The 16,196-nt window shown below is 41.8% G+C and overlaps 1 protein-coding gene across 2 annotated transcripts in view; it reads right to left on the bottom strand.

Annotated features, from left to right (window-relative positions):
* The window catches only part of gas7b (growth arrest-specific 7b), a 47,251-nt gene that overhangs the window by 9,828 nt on the left and 21,227 nt on the right, over window positions 1–16,196 (bottom strand). For both annotated transcript variants that reach the window (XM_076298207.1, XM_076298208.1), the window contains 3 exons: window positions 3,792–3,881; window positions 3,047–3,162; window positions 1,716–1,790 (listed from right to left, as the gene is read on the bottom strand). In XM_076298207.1, coding sequence (XP_076154322.1) covers window positions 1,716–1,790; window positions 3,047–3,162; window positions 3,792–3,881 — 281 coding nt within the window. The remainder of the gene's footprint in view (window positions 1–1,715; window positions 1,791–3,046; window positions 3,163–3,791; window positions 3,882–16,196) is intronic.

Below are 16,196 nucleotides of genomic sequence, written 5' to 3'. Positions count from 1 at the left end.
TCACAATACATCAACACAACAAAAGCTACAGTGATTCAGAACTTTTTGGAGGTGACCTTTCCATTGCATCGTTTCTATGGTGACGGTTTAAAAACCACCAATCACACAAAAGTGTCTCTGCAGCAAGTGAACGTGTCCCCCCCCAACCCCCCCCCCCACCCCCCCCCCCCCCCCCCCCCCCCCCCCCCCCCCCCTTGTTCCGGGGTGTCATCGATCAGCTGTGGGAGAGAAGAGGAGCACCATCGGGGCTGCTGTCCAGCCGTTTGACCAACAATGGAACTCCTCCTGCTGCAGCCGCAGCACAAATGGCAGATTCAGGAATAAACAAGCGGTTCTGGGCATGGACGTAGGAGCCGGCCAACAAAACAGTGATTGTCTCTGCCCCGCAACAAAACCAGGGCTAGGGGGTCTGGTGATGAGGGGCCGGGGGGTTGGATAGTGGACGGGGCGGGGGGCAGTACAGGATAATACGATCATTGTGTTGTGTCTCTGGGAATGGGTGGGCCCACGACTGTGGCATAATCTAGATTCTATATGAAACAATTAGCCTTCTCTATCAAACGGGGTGTGGTGTGGTGGTGGGGGGGGGGGGGGGGGGGGGGGGGGGCGGTCACACCACAGTTACGTGTCACCTTTACACACTGGACTCCAATGCAACACAATGCATTGGAGTCAGGGGCTTGATTTCTCTGCTTGGTTTATAGGTAGATTTAGTACATTTCTGTGTACTGTTCAGCCTCTTTAAGGCCATCTATAAAAAGGCACATTTGATGTCTAACAGCATAATGGATGCAATATGCTGGGAGCTGCTGCTGTTGCTGTAGCGCTTTTACACTTAGCTGAGCCTAAACACTTTTGTGAGTTGATGTAAACGATGACAGATTGGCATTAAGGGCCAGGGATTTGGCAGAACGTGTGGGTTTTTCGGGAGACAGACCGAGCGCTCTCCTCCCTACTCTCCGCTTGCTGGGGCCGTGTCCAGGCCTCCACTCGCTCCCAAACATGAGGTGTCCTTATGCGCCTCAGAGTCCCAACTGCAACCAAAGCACATTCCTGTCCATCCGTGATGATTTCATATGCACTTCAAAAGGAGGAGACGCATGTGTCAATTCTGATGGAGATTGGCCGTTTTTGAACGTGCAATCGTCTATTACACACACGCCCATGCGCACACACACACACACACACACACAATGACTCACAGGTGGAGAGAGAAACGCTTCCCTCTTTCACACAACTGGACACAAACGGGGTGACGTTAGTAGTCTGCAGCAACACACCCAGGTTTTCCTGCACATCAGCACATTTTCTAACCCACAGGGGAACACGTCACACACACGCACACACACACGCACACACACACACACACACACACGCACACACACACGCACACACACACACACACACACACACACACACACACACACACACACACACACACACTCACACACACACACACACACACATACACACACACACACTCATTCCCAGACAAAAGCCACGACTGGCCATCACCTCTTCCACATCTCTAATGCCCATATTAGTCACAGGTCACCACGTGGGCTTGAGTCGACTGTGAGAACAAAACAGGGAGAAGAGGCTTTTCGTTATTAGCATTGCTTTATATAGCTATTGCTCTTGTGGGACTGTGGATTATCCCCGGAGCTGTGTCGGCGGCGGTGGGGGTGGGGGGTGGGGGGGGGGTTCAGTCTTACCCTTCTTCCTGCGCGGCTAAGGGAATCTGCGACAGCTTGGAGAGATTCTTGGCGTATTCCTCCTCAATCTTGATTCTGGAAAAAAAAGCAGACAAAACAAGAATGCGGGAGTTGTCACTGAAGTTTGATGCACAGTGCCAGCAGCAAAACACAAGGTGTGATATTTCTAGATTCCTGCTCTATCAAAAGAAATGAAACTAAGCAAAAACAAAACAATTCTCTCTTGAGTTTCTTGGGTGAGTTAAGGTGAATTGGGAAAGGTCTATGACACAGGGGAGCATGTTCACAAAGTCATGGGGGCAGATTCACATCCTCTGCATCCCCCCCCCCCCCCCCCCCCCGTTGCCCCTAAGGGGTGGGTGACCCCGTAGAGTGACCCTGGCCAGTGAAACACCACCCACCCCCCCAGACTCACACAAGCTCAGCCTTTGAACGCCCAACCACTGGGAGTTACAGAGCAGGACAGGACCATTCTCAGAATACTGGGCCAACTTGCAAACTCAAGTCACAGAGCACTCACTCACTCACTCACTCACTCACTCACTTGAAAAAGACCTCAAAACATCTCTTTCGCATGTGAGAGGGAGAAAGAGAGAGCGAGAGAAGGAAAGAGAGAGAGAGAGAGAGAGAGAGAGAGAGAGAGAGAGAGAGAGTGTGTTCAATGTTTAATGAAACAAGGGAAGTGGATAGCAGTGACCGTTACCACAGCGTTGTTTTCATGGCAACATGCAGGAAAACACAAGAAATAGATAGAAACAAGGGATGTTGTGCAATATCTGTGATGCATAGAACATCCACCCCCATGCTGGGTGCATTTTAGCAGAAGTCCACAGAGCATTGCAACATGTGGTGCAGAGCATCATAATATGCTCTGAAAGAAAATAGGATTCTCTTTTTTTATATGCAATTGATCCATCATTGAGAGCATTGTTTTCTCCAGACTTGCTACATGATTAAATGTGCATTTATGCACTACCACAACATAGGATGGAAACCACCAGAATGTTGAAACTATGGAGAAGGTTCTGTAAGAATTGTATTTCTAGAGCACTACTCGTTTAACAGAACAATATTGATGGTATTGTCCAGCAAACTGTACTGCAGCTTCAATTAAGCTCTACACAATGAGGATGTGCTAAAGAAGCTAAAGAAGAAACTTGAAACTGGTGTGAATTTATACTTGAGGTATAGCGCTTAATGAGATTTGTCCAACCATAACATAACAGCGACAAATGTCCTTAAGCACTATTCCTCAAGTATAAATTCACAGCAGATTCAAGATCTGACTGCTGAGTTCCCCGCCATAGTTGCAGTAAGTGACATCTTCTCACCTCTCGCGTATGAACTCGGCCATCTCCTTCTGCATCTGTTTGCCCTTGAGCTGTTTGTGGAGCAGCACCTCGAAGCCGGAGACCGACGGGTTCCCCTGGGGGTCCTTCTTGTCTGTCTGGGGTACAAACAGGTAGAGGAGAGAGGATGACTGGGGAGATATGTGGATATGGAGACATGCCTAAGATTAAAGTTTTTTTTTTTGTGGCTGGCTGAGGATTCAGTGTTTATTTCTGATCAAACAAGTGACTAAAGGGAGCCTAGAATGCTGTTCAGTATGTGTTGAAAGAGCATTCTTAGAATATGCAACAAATTAAGACTATGCAGACATCGGCATGATGACAGTCAAGATAAACACCCATCCATTCATTTATACACTTATTTCATCATTTCGAGATAAATAGAGGCCATGCATAATAAACATGTCTTATTCTTTAGAGAAGTGAAAGCAAGTTTATTTATGTAGCACATTTCAGACACAGATATGCAATTCAGGTTACAACATACTCGGGACAGGAACTCTGTGGCCAGATTTGATCTCAACTTGAGTTTGAATAAGGATCAAGATGATTTCAACAGTGCAATTGTTGTTTTAAACAGTACTTCACTGAGGTGATGTACTGTGTTTGCATAAGTTTGATTTTTAACTTAATGTTTGAGTATGTCTATATGCTTTCTCTCCCTCTGTATGTGTGTGTGTGTGTGTGTGTGTGTGGCTGCTCTGTGGTCTGGATGGTCTTCCCTTACCCAAAAATAGTCACAGTAGCTCCACTCATCCGGTTTCAGTAACTGCTGCTCAGCCATGTTCAGAGGCAGTGGGAACGTCACACAGTTGATCTGCAGAAGGGACCACCACATAGAGGGAATAATAAAAACACAAATGTATGTTACACTATTATGCAGTAACTAGGAATACTTGGGCTCTGGAAGGGATATGAAACCACAAACAATCGGCATTAAAACGTAGACATTTAGACATTAAGACATTTTAAGACCATAAAGATTGAAATTTAAGACCTACACAATGCATTACCAAAAAATATTCAAATCAAAGAAATTCTGAAAATAATAATTGAAAAGTCGTTGAAAAAGCATTAATTTAATTTACAGATAAAGCAATCAAACTAGTAACCTTCCACACCCAACGTCTACAACCCAACTGATTTTTACATTGCTCACTTGTAGTATACTCAAGGAAAAATATCCGTGTCATGTACCAAATGCCCTAAACCTTAAGCCCAAAATGAAAATAATCTAAAAGAAACTAGCCCTCAAATAGAATAGATTTCAGCAAGGAAGTAAAAAAAGAGACGAGTTGAAACTGGGTGTGAAAGTGTGTTTTGGGTGGACACTCTGCACTTGTGTGTGTGTTTGCATGAGAATGTGTGTGGGTGGGGTATGTGTATGAGCCTTGTTAAGGACGTTGTTAGGCTTACAGTATTTTGGGGGAGCTGAAACCACCCAAAGATGATCAAAAGCCCTCCTAAAAATATATAGTATTAATATGCGTCCAAATACACTTCCATTATTCTCTGTTGAATTGCTCACGGAGTACTTATCTCGCACAAGTCGCACAGACGTCACTTGAAAGAGCGAAACTGGAACTTTCAAATGATGTTAGCGGCTAGTGCTGATAAACAGTTTGCATTTTGCGGCTATCTTATGTTTCTCTGCATGCTCTGGCTTGTGACTCCAGCACCTTCACACCCAGAGTCCCTAATTGAATAGTTTTTTTTGCAAAGTTTGCAGCAAGCCTCATACCAGGAGCTGGGTACCACTTGTAACCAACAGCAGACATTGCTGTGATCTAGCCAGTGTTGCCACAGTTGCCTTGAAAAAGTAATCTCATTACTCCTTTAAAAAGTAACTTAGTTACTTTTAATATCAAGTAATCAGTAAAGTAACTGAGTTAGATTACAAGTTACTTTATTAGTTACTTTCAGCAGCTGCCGACAACACCCCCCGCAGCCTCAACATAAAAATGACAACAGGTTTTGCCAACTCACTTTATTGGAAATCCATTTTAACAGTAATGGCAACAATGTATAGCAGACATCTCAACCTGAAAGAAAGTAATTTTAGGAAGGTAGCCCTTTAGCCTACTTAGATACTGAAATTCAGATGTTTGTTCAATAATGTCTAGTCAGTACACCAAATATCATTATGTTTTACTCTTATGAGACAAGGGTACACTTTTGTGTAGTCTGATGTTAAATGGGTCTTAAATTTTCCTTTTTGGGGGCCACTGACTCTGCCATGATGCTCCTGTTCCTAGATACACTGAACTGATTAATTTAGTTTGGGAGAAAAAAGATAAAAGCCCACCTACACTGAAAATTGATTGGTTGATTTAGCAAAACAGGCCAGGATGCTCTCTATCTTGGATGCGCTTCAGGCACACACACACGCACCACCCCTCTCTCTCTCCCTCTCCGTCGTGTGCGCGCTAAACTCAGATGCACACGCGATTTGAATTCCCTGTCTGGCTTGCGCGCTCTTGTTCGTTCTAGATTCCGGGAGATTTTATCTAATTTGCGGGAGTCAGGAAGCCGCTATCTTGGAGACTCCCAGAACTTCGGGAGACTTTGGATGTATAGCTAGACAGCACTTTGCCCCAGCACAGAGTGTAACGTACCTTAATGTTATCATGTTTAGCGGACACAAACTCAAAATAATGACTGTATAGCTAAAATGCGCATCTCTCTCCTCCCTCTATTGTTGTTTATGTTTGTGTTGCTGCATGGTAGGCTATTAGGCTACACGTGAGTCATCATGCTGAAAACGTGAGCGTTAATCCCAGAGACAAGAAAAAAGCAAAGAATATCTTTTACTAAGGTAAATGACAAAAATAGTAGGCCTAACGCACAGTGACTTGGATAAGTAACTTTAATCTGATTGCTAGAAATAGTAGCGCGTTAGTAGCCTGGCGAGCCAGACCCACATTAAAATGTAGGGTCTGGGCACTCACCGTTCGCAGTGCTCAGTCTGAGGGGCGGGATAATCAGTTGTCTTTCAAATTCCCTCTGCACGCAATAGGACGCAATAGGATATTTGTTTTCAAGTAGCAGGGAATTCAAGCCAAACCGTTGCAACTCTGCCATCAATCATTATGTTAAGCCCACCAAACGACTCTATACACGATTTTAATGGCCTGATTTAGTTTCGATTTCTGAAGCTCACAAGCCAACGGAGAGTTGCTAGACTAGCCCTGGCAGCCGCTAGGGGCGCGTCTAGATTTCTAGGCTAGCGCGTTAGGCTAGTTACCGAAAAAAGTGGTCAAAATAGAGTAACGAGGCATCACTGGATAGCCATGTCTCGTTGAAAGTAGGCCTACACTTTCCCATTTTCCACACGTAGCCGAACTTTAACAAATTCTGAGGAGACGCAGACGTATTTTGCTGGCAGGTATTGCATTTATCACGGGATTTGTAGATTTATCACTGCGTAGGCTACGTAGGCTACCAACACCAATATGCCCCAGAAAGAACTAGGCCTACAACACACTGAACCAATGTTCTGAGCATTCTGCTGGTTTTGTTACAATGGTAGCAAGTCAAGTCAAGTCAAGTCAAGTTTATTTATATAGCGCATTTCATACACAGAGGTCATTCAATGTGCTTTACATAAACAAAACCAAACAATAATAACAAATAAAAGCATAGAAGGGCAATATAGTCAAAGAATAGTTAAAAGGTAAAGATCATAATAAAAAGAAAACATAAAACAAGGTAAAATCATTTAAAAATAAAGAATAATTAGTAAGCAAAACAAAGGTAAAAGTAGTAAAAAAAAGTAATAAAAGACAAAGTAGAATAATTATCAAGGCAGATTCAGAATTTGTAACTCGGCACAGTTAGCAGAAAGCATCTGAGAACAGTTTGGTCTTAAGTCTAGATTTAAAACTGGCTACAGTTGGGGCCTTTTTGATGTCATCCGAAAGTTGGTTCCACAGCTGAGCCGCATAGCAGCTAAAAGCTGCTTCACCATGTTTAGTTCTAACTATAGGTTTTACTAGCAGGTTTTTCACCTGGGACCTGAGAGGACGAGAAGGTGTGTACTGCTGAAGCATGTCTGACAAGTATTTAGGTCCTGCTCCATTTACTGATTTATAAACAAGCAATAGTGCTTTAAAGTCAATTCTGTGACTTACTGGAAGCCAGTGCAAGGACTTAAGAATTGGAGTAATGTGGTCAGTTCTTTTAGTTTTTGTTAGAATCCTAGCTGCTGCATTTTGTATCACCTGAAGCTGTTTAATAGTCTTTTTAGGAAGGCCTGTGAACAGTCCATTGCAGTAATCAACCCTGCTGGAGATAAATGCATGAATGAGTTTTTCTAAGTTATATTTTGACATCAGCCCTCTGAGTTTGGCAATATTTTTGAGGTGGTAAAAAGCTGATTTAGTTATCGCTTTCATGTGGCTGTTGAAATTTAGATCACTGTCAATTAATACACCAAGATTTTTAACAGTATCCTTTGCCTTCAACCCTTTTGTGCCAAGGAGAGTGGCAACCCTAAGTCTTTCCTCATTTTTACCAAATATAATTACTTCAGTTTTTTCTTTGTTCAGCTGAAGAAAATTTTGAGACATCCAGGTGTTGATTTGTTCTATACACTGACACATAGATTCAAGAGGACCATAGTCGTTTGGTGATAGAGCTAAGTAAATTTGTGTGTCATCTGCATAGCTATGATATGAAATCAAATTATTTTGAATGATTTGTCCAAGTGGGAGCATATAGAGGTTGAATAATAGTGGCCCCAAGATTGACCCCTGGGGAACACCACAGGTCAAGGACGTTGGTGTTGAGGTACAGTTTCCGATGGCAACAAAGAAGCTCCTTTCTTGTAGATATGATTTTAGCCAGCTGATAACTATGCCTGTAAATCCAACCCAGTGTTCTAGTCTGTGTAGTAAAATATTGTGATCAACAGTGTCAAAAGCTGCACTAAGGTCCAGTAGCACTAGGACTGATGTTTTACCTGAATCTGTGTTTAGGCGTATGTCATTGGAAACTTTAATGAGAGCTGTTTCAGTGCTGTGATTTGCCCGAAAACCAGACTGAAAGTAATCAAAATACCCATTTAATGTTAGGAAGGTGGTTAATTGATTAAAGACTACTTTTTCAATAATTTTGCCAATAAAAGGTAGATTGGATATGGGCCTGTAATTGTTTAGCATGGAGGCATCCAGGTTATTCTTCTTGAGAAGTGGCTTTACAACAGCTGTTTTCAGTGACTTAGGAAAAGTGCCAGACAGCAGTGATACATTTACAATTTGAAGGACATCCGCCGCTATGAGGTGAAAAACAGTTTTGAAGAAATTGGTAGGCAGAGTGTCTAAGACACATGTTGCAAAAAGACGCTAGAGCTCTAATTTGCAAGCTAGGACTCAATACTTTTTTGCTACTTTGAAATAACTTTCTGCGGCCAGCGTTTCTGGAAATGAACGATGGTAAAATATTTTTTAGACCTGACTAAATGAATTCTAAGACCTCGGAATGAAAATCTGGCCATTTTTAAGACGTTTTAAGGCCTTAAATTTAAAGTTCTGAATTTTAGGCTTTTTAAGACTTTTTAAGACCCCGCGGGAACCCTGTTAAAAGGTGACAATAAGCAATAAAAGGTGGCAATAAGCCCCGAGAGGCCGTAGGTTACACTGATTCTACAACAGCCAAGGGGCGTTGTTAGGCACGAGAAATATAAAACAAATATATCGGAATGGTTGCCAAGCAACGTCAAGACGCAGCTACTTTAACTTTTGTATCAAGTTATGGTAGCGCAGTAATATAGAACGAAATGCGGTCAAGGTGTATGTTTATGCTGCATTTTACAACGGCATCGAACGTGATTCAGCCAATCACAATCAAGGACCGGAACTATCAGTTTTAGAATTTGCATTATTTTGTATTGTTATCTGTATGCGCAAGACTATTGGCAGGAGTGTGAGAAAGTGTAAGGCTTGAATGTGTGAGAATGTGTATGTTTGTATTAAATCACCGAGCATCCCGACATTTGACCACAATATTATCAGCAACCGTGAAGGGGAAGATTTATAGACTAATAATTAAACTGCCAGTTTGTTTAAGCTATAGGTCTCTGAATGAGCTGTGGAGCAGAGACACATGCCAGTGTCATCTGACAGCACCATACATCTCCGTAGTCAAGTATTTATATAGCACATTTCATGCACAGGGGTCATTCAATGTGCTTTACAGACACAAAAGCAAAGAGTAGGCCTAATAGTAAAAAATAAAAGCATAAAAGGGCAATAGTTAACATTTAAAAAATAAAGTAATGTAATTAAATAATAATTTAAAAGAAAACATAAAAGACACAAGGTAGAATAATTAAAAGACAGATTCAGAATTTATAGCTCAGTGATAACAGGAAGTATACTTGATCAGTTAGCAGAAGGCATCTGAGAACAGTTTGGTCTCAAGTCTAAATTTAAAACAGGCTACAGCTGAGACCTTTTTGATGTCATCCAAAAGTCGGTTCCAGAGCTGAACCGCATAGCAGCTAAAAGCTGCTTCACCATGTTTAGTTCTAACAGTAGGTTTTACTAACAGGGTTTTCTCCTGAGACCTGAGACCATAAGACTGTAAAGTGTAAGCATGCATGTGAGAATCGGTGTGAATGTGTATGCAGCATTGTGTGTGTGTGTGTGCGCGCACGCATATGTGTGTATTTGTATTTGTATAAATCAACATGCCTCCCGACATCCACAATATTGATCGCAGTACTGATGGAGCACCAGCACCGGTATGATTTATAACCTAATAAACACACTGGCCAGTTCGTTGGCTCTGGTCGGACGGTCACCAGACAGGAGCTCATCGCAGGGTTTGGAGGCCAGACCAGGGGCTGGCGTGTGTGACACTGATGCTGTTTATCTGCTCCTGACACCAGAGCCGGAGACGACAGCCCTGTGGAGAGCACCGTCCTCTTGCTCATATGTGCAAGGTCGTTGCAGTACTCTTGTCCAGCACACTGACCACACGCCTCACAACTGTCCCCACAACACACATCCAGAGTGTTTGTTTATTCAACTGTCCCCACAACACGCATCTACAGTGTTAGTTTATTCAACTGTCCCCACAACACGCATCTACAGTGTTAGTTTATTCAACTGTCCCCACAACACACATCTACAGTGTTAGTTTATTCAACTGTCCCCACAACACACATATACTGTCCCCACAACACGCATCTACAGTGTTAGTTAGTTTATTAAACTGTCCCCACAACACGCATCTACAGTGTTAGTTTATTCAACTGTCCCCACAACACACATCTACTGTCCCCACAACACGCATACAGTGTTAGTTAGTTTATTCAACTGTCCCCACAACACGCATCTACTGTCTCCACAACACACATCTACAGTGTTAGTTTATTATAAAGTAGTTAGGTCCGGTCATACTATTTATCAATTTCTCATTGGACATCCTATGGTTGAATCACAACTGTATGGATATTCCTTACCAACATCACACTCATTCATGCCATATTGCTGAATTATATATTTCTCATCAAAGTGTATGATCTGCTACACTGGTGCATGTGCCAGTTCAAAGTTGGTTCAGCTGGCTAAACGTATGAGGTTTCAATTACCAATAATAATTGTGTCACTATACGGTCAGTTTCGTAAGTATTTCAGCAATGAACAATGTGTAATTTTGCCTCTGTACATCACCGCAATGGAGAACAATCAAGATAAAGTGTAGACTCATCAACATGATCATTTAGAAATTACAGCCATTTTGATACATTGACCCCCCCCCCCCCTTAGATATAGCCCCATAGCCCCATTTTTAGATAGCCCCATTCCCAAAGATCATGGTTGTATATAATCAACAGAACATAAATTGATGGCTCTCCACCCATTAACTAAACAGGGGAGCAGATATCGTTCTCTAAAGTCAGTGCAGACAAATGCATTCCACCTACCAGACTGCATATAGTCATGATTAACTGTATGACCATTGGCAAGAGATGAACTCTGATTTGCAGTATGCCTGAGAGAAGAAGTAATGAGAGGATTTCTTTACTTATCTCTTTAGCCATCCAGTGATGTATGGGCATTACATCCACGTTCTGTTTTAAGTAATGGTTAATCATTAGTAATAGTGTAATTAATGGTTATAGGTTTACAGCAACTCTTGTTTTGTAACCATAATACGGTAATAATAAGGCTTGCCTTCCATACAGTAGGCCATATCTGGCACTCAGTTCTCACTGACTCACTCTCATTTACTGACAATAGACCATAATCTTTCAGCATAAAAATATTGTTAATCATAGTTGCTAAATAAAGCTATGCATGTGATAAGAAACTGTTTGCTGCAGGAAAACCACAACACAAAAAAACACTAAAAGGTGTCTAGGTCACATGCTTCCTTAATAACCCTTAGTCTATCTGTTTCTAAAATCAACCCTGTACAGACATCTCATTTGTGTGAGGAGGATTTAATTAACTGAGGTTGCTGATAGTTTTACAGATAGCCTGCAGAAGTCTAGCCTTGTGGAATCACCTGGGTATTTTATAATAATGTGTTTTACACACACACACACACACACACACACACACACACACACACACACACACACACACACACACACACACACACACACACACACAAAATCCGGTTAAGGTGCTTAGTGGTCGCCTCAGGATCAGCTAAATCCACTGGCACTGAATCATCTATTGTTGGGCTAATTTGCTCTGATTCATCAGCACAACTGTGAGTTGATGTCTGTAGAGGAGGGTGAGTCAGAGTGGATGAAAAAATAATGTGAAAAAAAATCATTAATTTCAGATAAGACAGATGAGATAAGTGGGATATGATTTAAAGGTGTTGGGACAGATTGTTTGGGGGCAGAATGCTTTGGTCATCATGGTTTGGACCGTCTCCACTGTTCAAGACGGTGGGGATACAAAGGAGTCTTTTATCTGAGGGTCAGTCATTTTTCTCTGTGTAGAGTGCTGTGACTTGACACGTCACAATCAAGACATTGTGACACCGTAGAGTAGACAGTCTCTCTCCAGACGCATACCTGGCCTCGCCTGGAGGATGATTCACTATAGCATCAAATGTGGAAAAACAAACTATTCTGACACAGGTGTGTTTTCTTAAAAAACAGTGTCTTTGGTAATGGCTGATGACATTTTTCGGGCTAGGATATATCAAAGGCTTCTCAGAGGGTTTAGTTTGATGGCAAGTCAGAACTGTGAAATCCCAAAAAACATTTTACAGACTGCTAACAACAGCAAAATCTTTATTGAGCACAAAACAACCTTCAGTCTCTGTGTATAGATTCTGTGCTCACCAAAGCATAATGGAAACCACACACCCCAATGTCACACACACACACACACACACACACACACAAACACATTACATTGGCAAAACATGTAACTCTACTGTCTCTAGTCTGTTTATAAACAATGGACCAAATGTGTATCCAGTATTGGGTCACAACTGCATGTAACTATGGCAAATTACATAAGAGCATATGCCAGGAAAGAGTCAGGACACATAACACAAGCTATACTTATATAGCAGAGAAAAAGCTGAAAAACCTTAAGACTACTCCATGACAACAAAACAGGAATTATATACCATGTCTCCATCTGTACATCTCAACCCACATATTTTAAATAAAGTAAAATGAGCAATATTTCAGCTGGCGTGACACATACTAAACCTGTCCGTAAAAATGCTACTAAGCCTTACCAAACTAACACTTTCATAAAACTTTCCACATTGAGGGTGACATTTCATGATTATCATTGTATTTTAAGGTGTTGCAGTACACATGCATACATAACATCTACTCTACACCCAACAGTTAAGATATTTTCAACAATTTAACATCAATTACTTCTGTTTTAGTTGTAGTTTTGTAGCTGGCCAGACATAACATAACCAACTGACTGGACAAATCTGACATCTATGTCTAAAAAGTTCATCTATTGAATAGTAGGGACAGCCACATTTTCCACAAAACCATCTCATGGCATTGCATCACTCGCAAAGGCCTACAAACACTTCAGCCATAGCTTGCTCTTGTATTTCAGCAAACTCATGTCAAAATCCTGTCTCAGCTAGCCAGTGATGCGCTAAGCAGGGACCCATCAAACTTTGCACAGAACAGGCTTGTGTTTCGATCCCTAGCATCCAAAATTTAGGGTGACCCCTTCAGTGGTGAAGATGGCCATGCCAGTGTCTGAGTTGGTGTAGTTGTCCAGTAACGCTGGCTAATCCTGTACGTTTAGCCAACACTGCTGTGATGAGGGTCCAGCGAGGCGCTTTGAGCTGTCAGTCTGTCAGCTTTGCCGACCCACAGATTTAGGCGCCAGTCTGACCGTAAGACCCTTATCTGTACTTTCTATTCACTTTGATTATGTTTAATTTGAGGGGGAAAGGCAAAGAGGGGAGGGGTGAGAAGTAGTATCTGGAGGATGAATGTGGAGAGAGAGAGAGAGAGAAAGTGTGTGTGTGTGTGTGTGTGTGTGTGCGCGTGTGTGTTGAGTGTTATCTTCTCTAGGCAGATAGCCAGACATGTCGTGCCCCTTACTCCGTCCACAAAAATAACTGGGACAGAAAAAAAAAAATTGAATTTTACTCTGCCTCATTTCACAAAGCACAGATAAGGAAAAGACATGCCCTGGCTTGCAACCTTTGTGTCAGCCAGGGTCTTTGAGGTGCCACGCTTTTGGGAGCTACCCATGATCCCCCTGGGGCGGTTCGGAGGAGCTGGGGCCGGCTGTGTGTACCTTGATGATCCTCCGTCGTACAATGCTTCCTTTTGTCACACCAAAGTCCGACTTCACTTCTAATTTCTCGCATCCGCTCGACGGCTCTTGACCGGAGGTGCTGGGGCTGCCCCCGTCTGCCAAGCCTGACCCCGGGAGGAATGTGTTAGCCGAGGAGGCTAGCAAAATCTAAAACTAAACTAAAATGCAGCAGTGATTCACTTAGTGAGTTCTGTCGTGGGATAATTATGCCATCTGAAATTAGTATCACATCACAATGCTCATGTTTGGTAATCCCAGAAAAAAATATTCAGAGATTTATTCCTTAATCTAGGTTTTGACACATCAACCAAATTGGCTCTGTTAAAGAAAAGACAGATTAATGATGCTGCAATAACTGTCTGGAACTCTCCCAGACACCCTAATCTGCCACAGAAGTTTCAACATGATATGACTGTATTAACAAGGCAGGACACTTCCAAAGGCATTACGACTACTTTGTATGCCCACAGTTTATTAGCAGGTGAGCATAAGCTTCTCGGTGGTTAACTTTTGTAGACATTAGCAAGAATGCTAGGCTAATGCCTTCCACTGCCATCCAAGTTCCTTGAAGTGATAAAAAAACAATCATGCTTTTTCAGAGCAGGAGAGGAATGCACCCAAAGTGGAAAAGCCATCACTGAGACGGCATTGTTCGAGCAGTGATGTGGATGTGATGGCCAATCAGGAGGAAAAGAATGTGTGACACTAAGAATGCTCCCCTCTCTCCTGCTCTGAGAAGGAACTGTGAGTATCTCATCAGCACATTTTAGTGCAGCGCAGGAATCCACTAATGGACGCACTTGAGATAAGGTTTTGTGGTGACTTGCACAATTGCTAGACAGATGTTATTCAGTGAGAAATTGAATTTCCATTCCATTTAGTTTGGGCCACATACAGTAGAGACTAATTTGCCTCGGACTCTTTATGGTAGGCCTACCTATGTTAAATGGCATGCATTTCCATTAGGAAATGTCATACTTCCATGATCTGTAGACAATCACTGGAAAAATGTCCCAAAAGCTCATTCTGAACACTTTTTTTTTACAAGCAAGTAACAAACAAGTCAAATGTTGCCTCTCATTGATTTCTTTTTCACATTGTTTTAAAATGTGTATATCACTTGCCATGTGGCATCACCTGTGGACATAGTAATAGTGAAGTTCCAAAGTCTGATAGAAATCCACAACATCAGTGACATAACTGACTAAAATGAATTCTTGTTATACTGCCAATAATCAGTGACCCCACTGACCCTTTCCAATCAACATCCAACAAAGGCAGAGCAGCACTGGGCATACTACACTTCCATAATCAATAGGCATACTACACGTCCATAATCAATAGGCATACTACACGTCCATAATCAATAGGCATACTACACTTCCATAATCAATAGGCATACTACACTTCCATAATCAATAGGCATACTACACGTCCATAATCAATAGGCATACTACACTTCCATAATCAATAGGCATACTACACGTCCATAATCAATAGGCATACTACACTTCCATAATCAATAGGCATACTACACTTCCATAATCAATAGGCATACTACACTTCCATAATCAATAGGCATACTACACTTCCATAATCAATAGGCATACTACACGTCCATAATCAATAGGCATACTACACGTCCATAATCAATAGGCATACTACACTTCCATAATCAATAGGCATACTACACGTCCATAATCAATAGGCATACTACACTTCCATAATCAATAGGCATACTACACTTCCATAATCATACTACACTTCCATAATCATACTACACTTCCATAATCATACTACACTTCCATAATCATACTACACGTCCATAATCAATAGGCATACTACACTTCCATAATCATACTACACTTCCATAATCATACTACACTTCCATAATCATACTACACTTCCATAATCAATAGGCATACTACACGTCCATAATCAATAGGCATACTACACGTCCATAATCATACTACACTTCCATAATCATACTACACTTCCATAATCATACTACACTTCCATAATCATACTACACTTCCATAATCAATAGGCATACTACACTTCCATAATCATACTACACTTCCATAATCATACTACACTTCCATAATCATACTACACGTCCATAATCAATAGGCATACTACACTTCCATAATCATACTACACTTCCATAATCAATAGGCATACTACACTTCCATAATCATACTACACTTCCATAATCATACTACACGTCCATAATCAATAGGCATACTACACTTCCATAATCATACTACACTTCCATAATCAATAAGCATACTACACTTCCATAATCATACTACACTTCCATAATCATACTACACTTCCATAATCATACTACA

The sequence above is a fragment of the Alosa pseudoharengus genome, unplaced genomic scaffold (assembly GCF_046254945.1).
Source record: "Alosa pseudoharengus isolate Yale_2024_CS ecotype anadromous, Long Island Sound unplaced genomic scaffold, YU_APseudo_1.1 YU_APseudo_1.1_scf_21, whole genome shotgun sequence".
NCBI classification, from domain to species: domain Eukaryota; kingdom Metazoa; phylum Chordata; class Actinopteri; order Clupeiformes; family Clupeidae; genus Alosa; species Alosa pseudoharengus.
The sequence above is the reverse complement of the archived record's forward strand: the minus strand, read 5'-3'. Positions and strand labels throughout refer to the sequence as shown.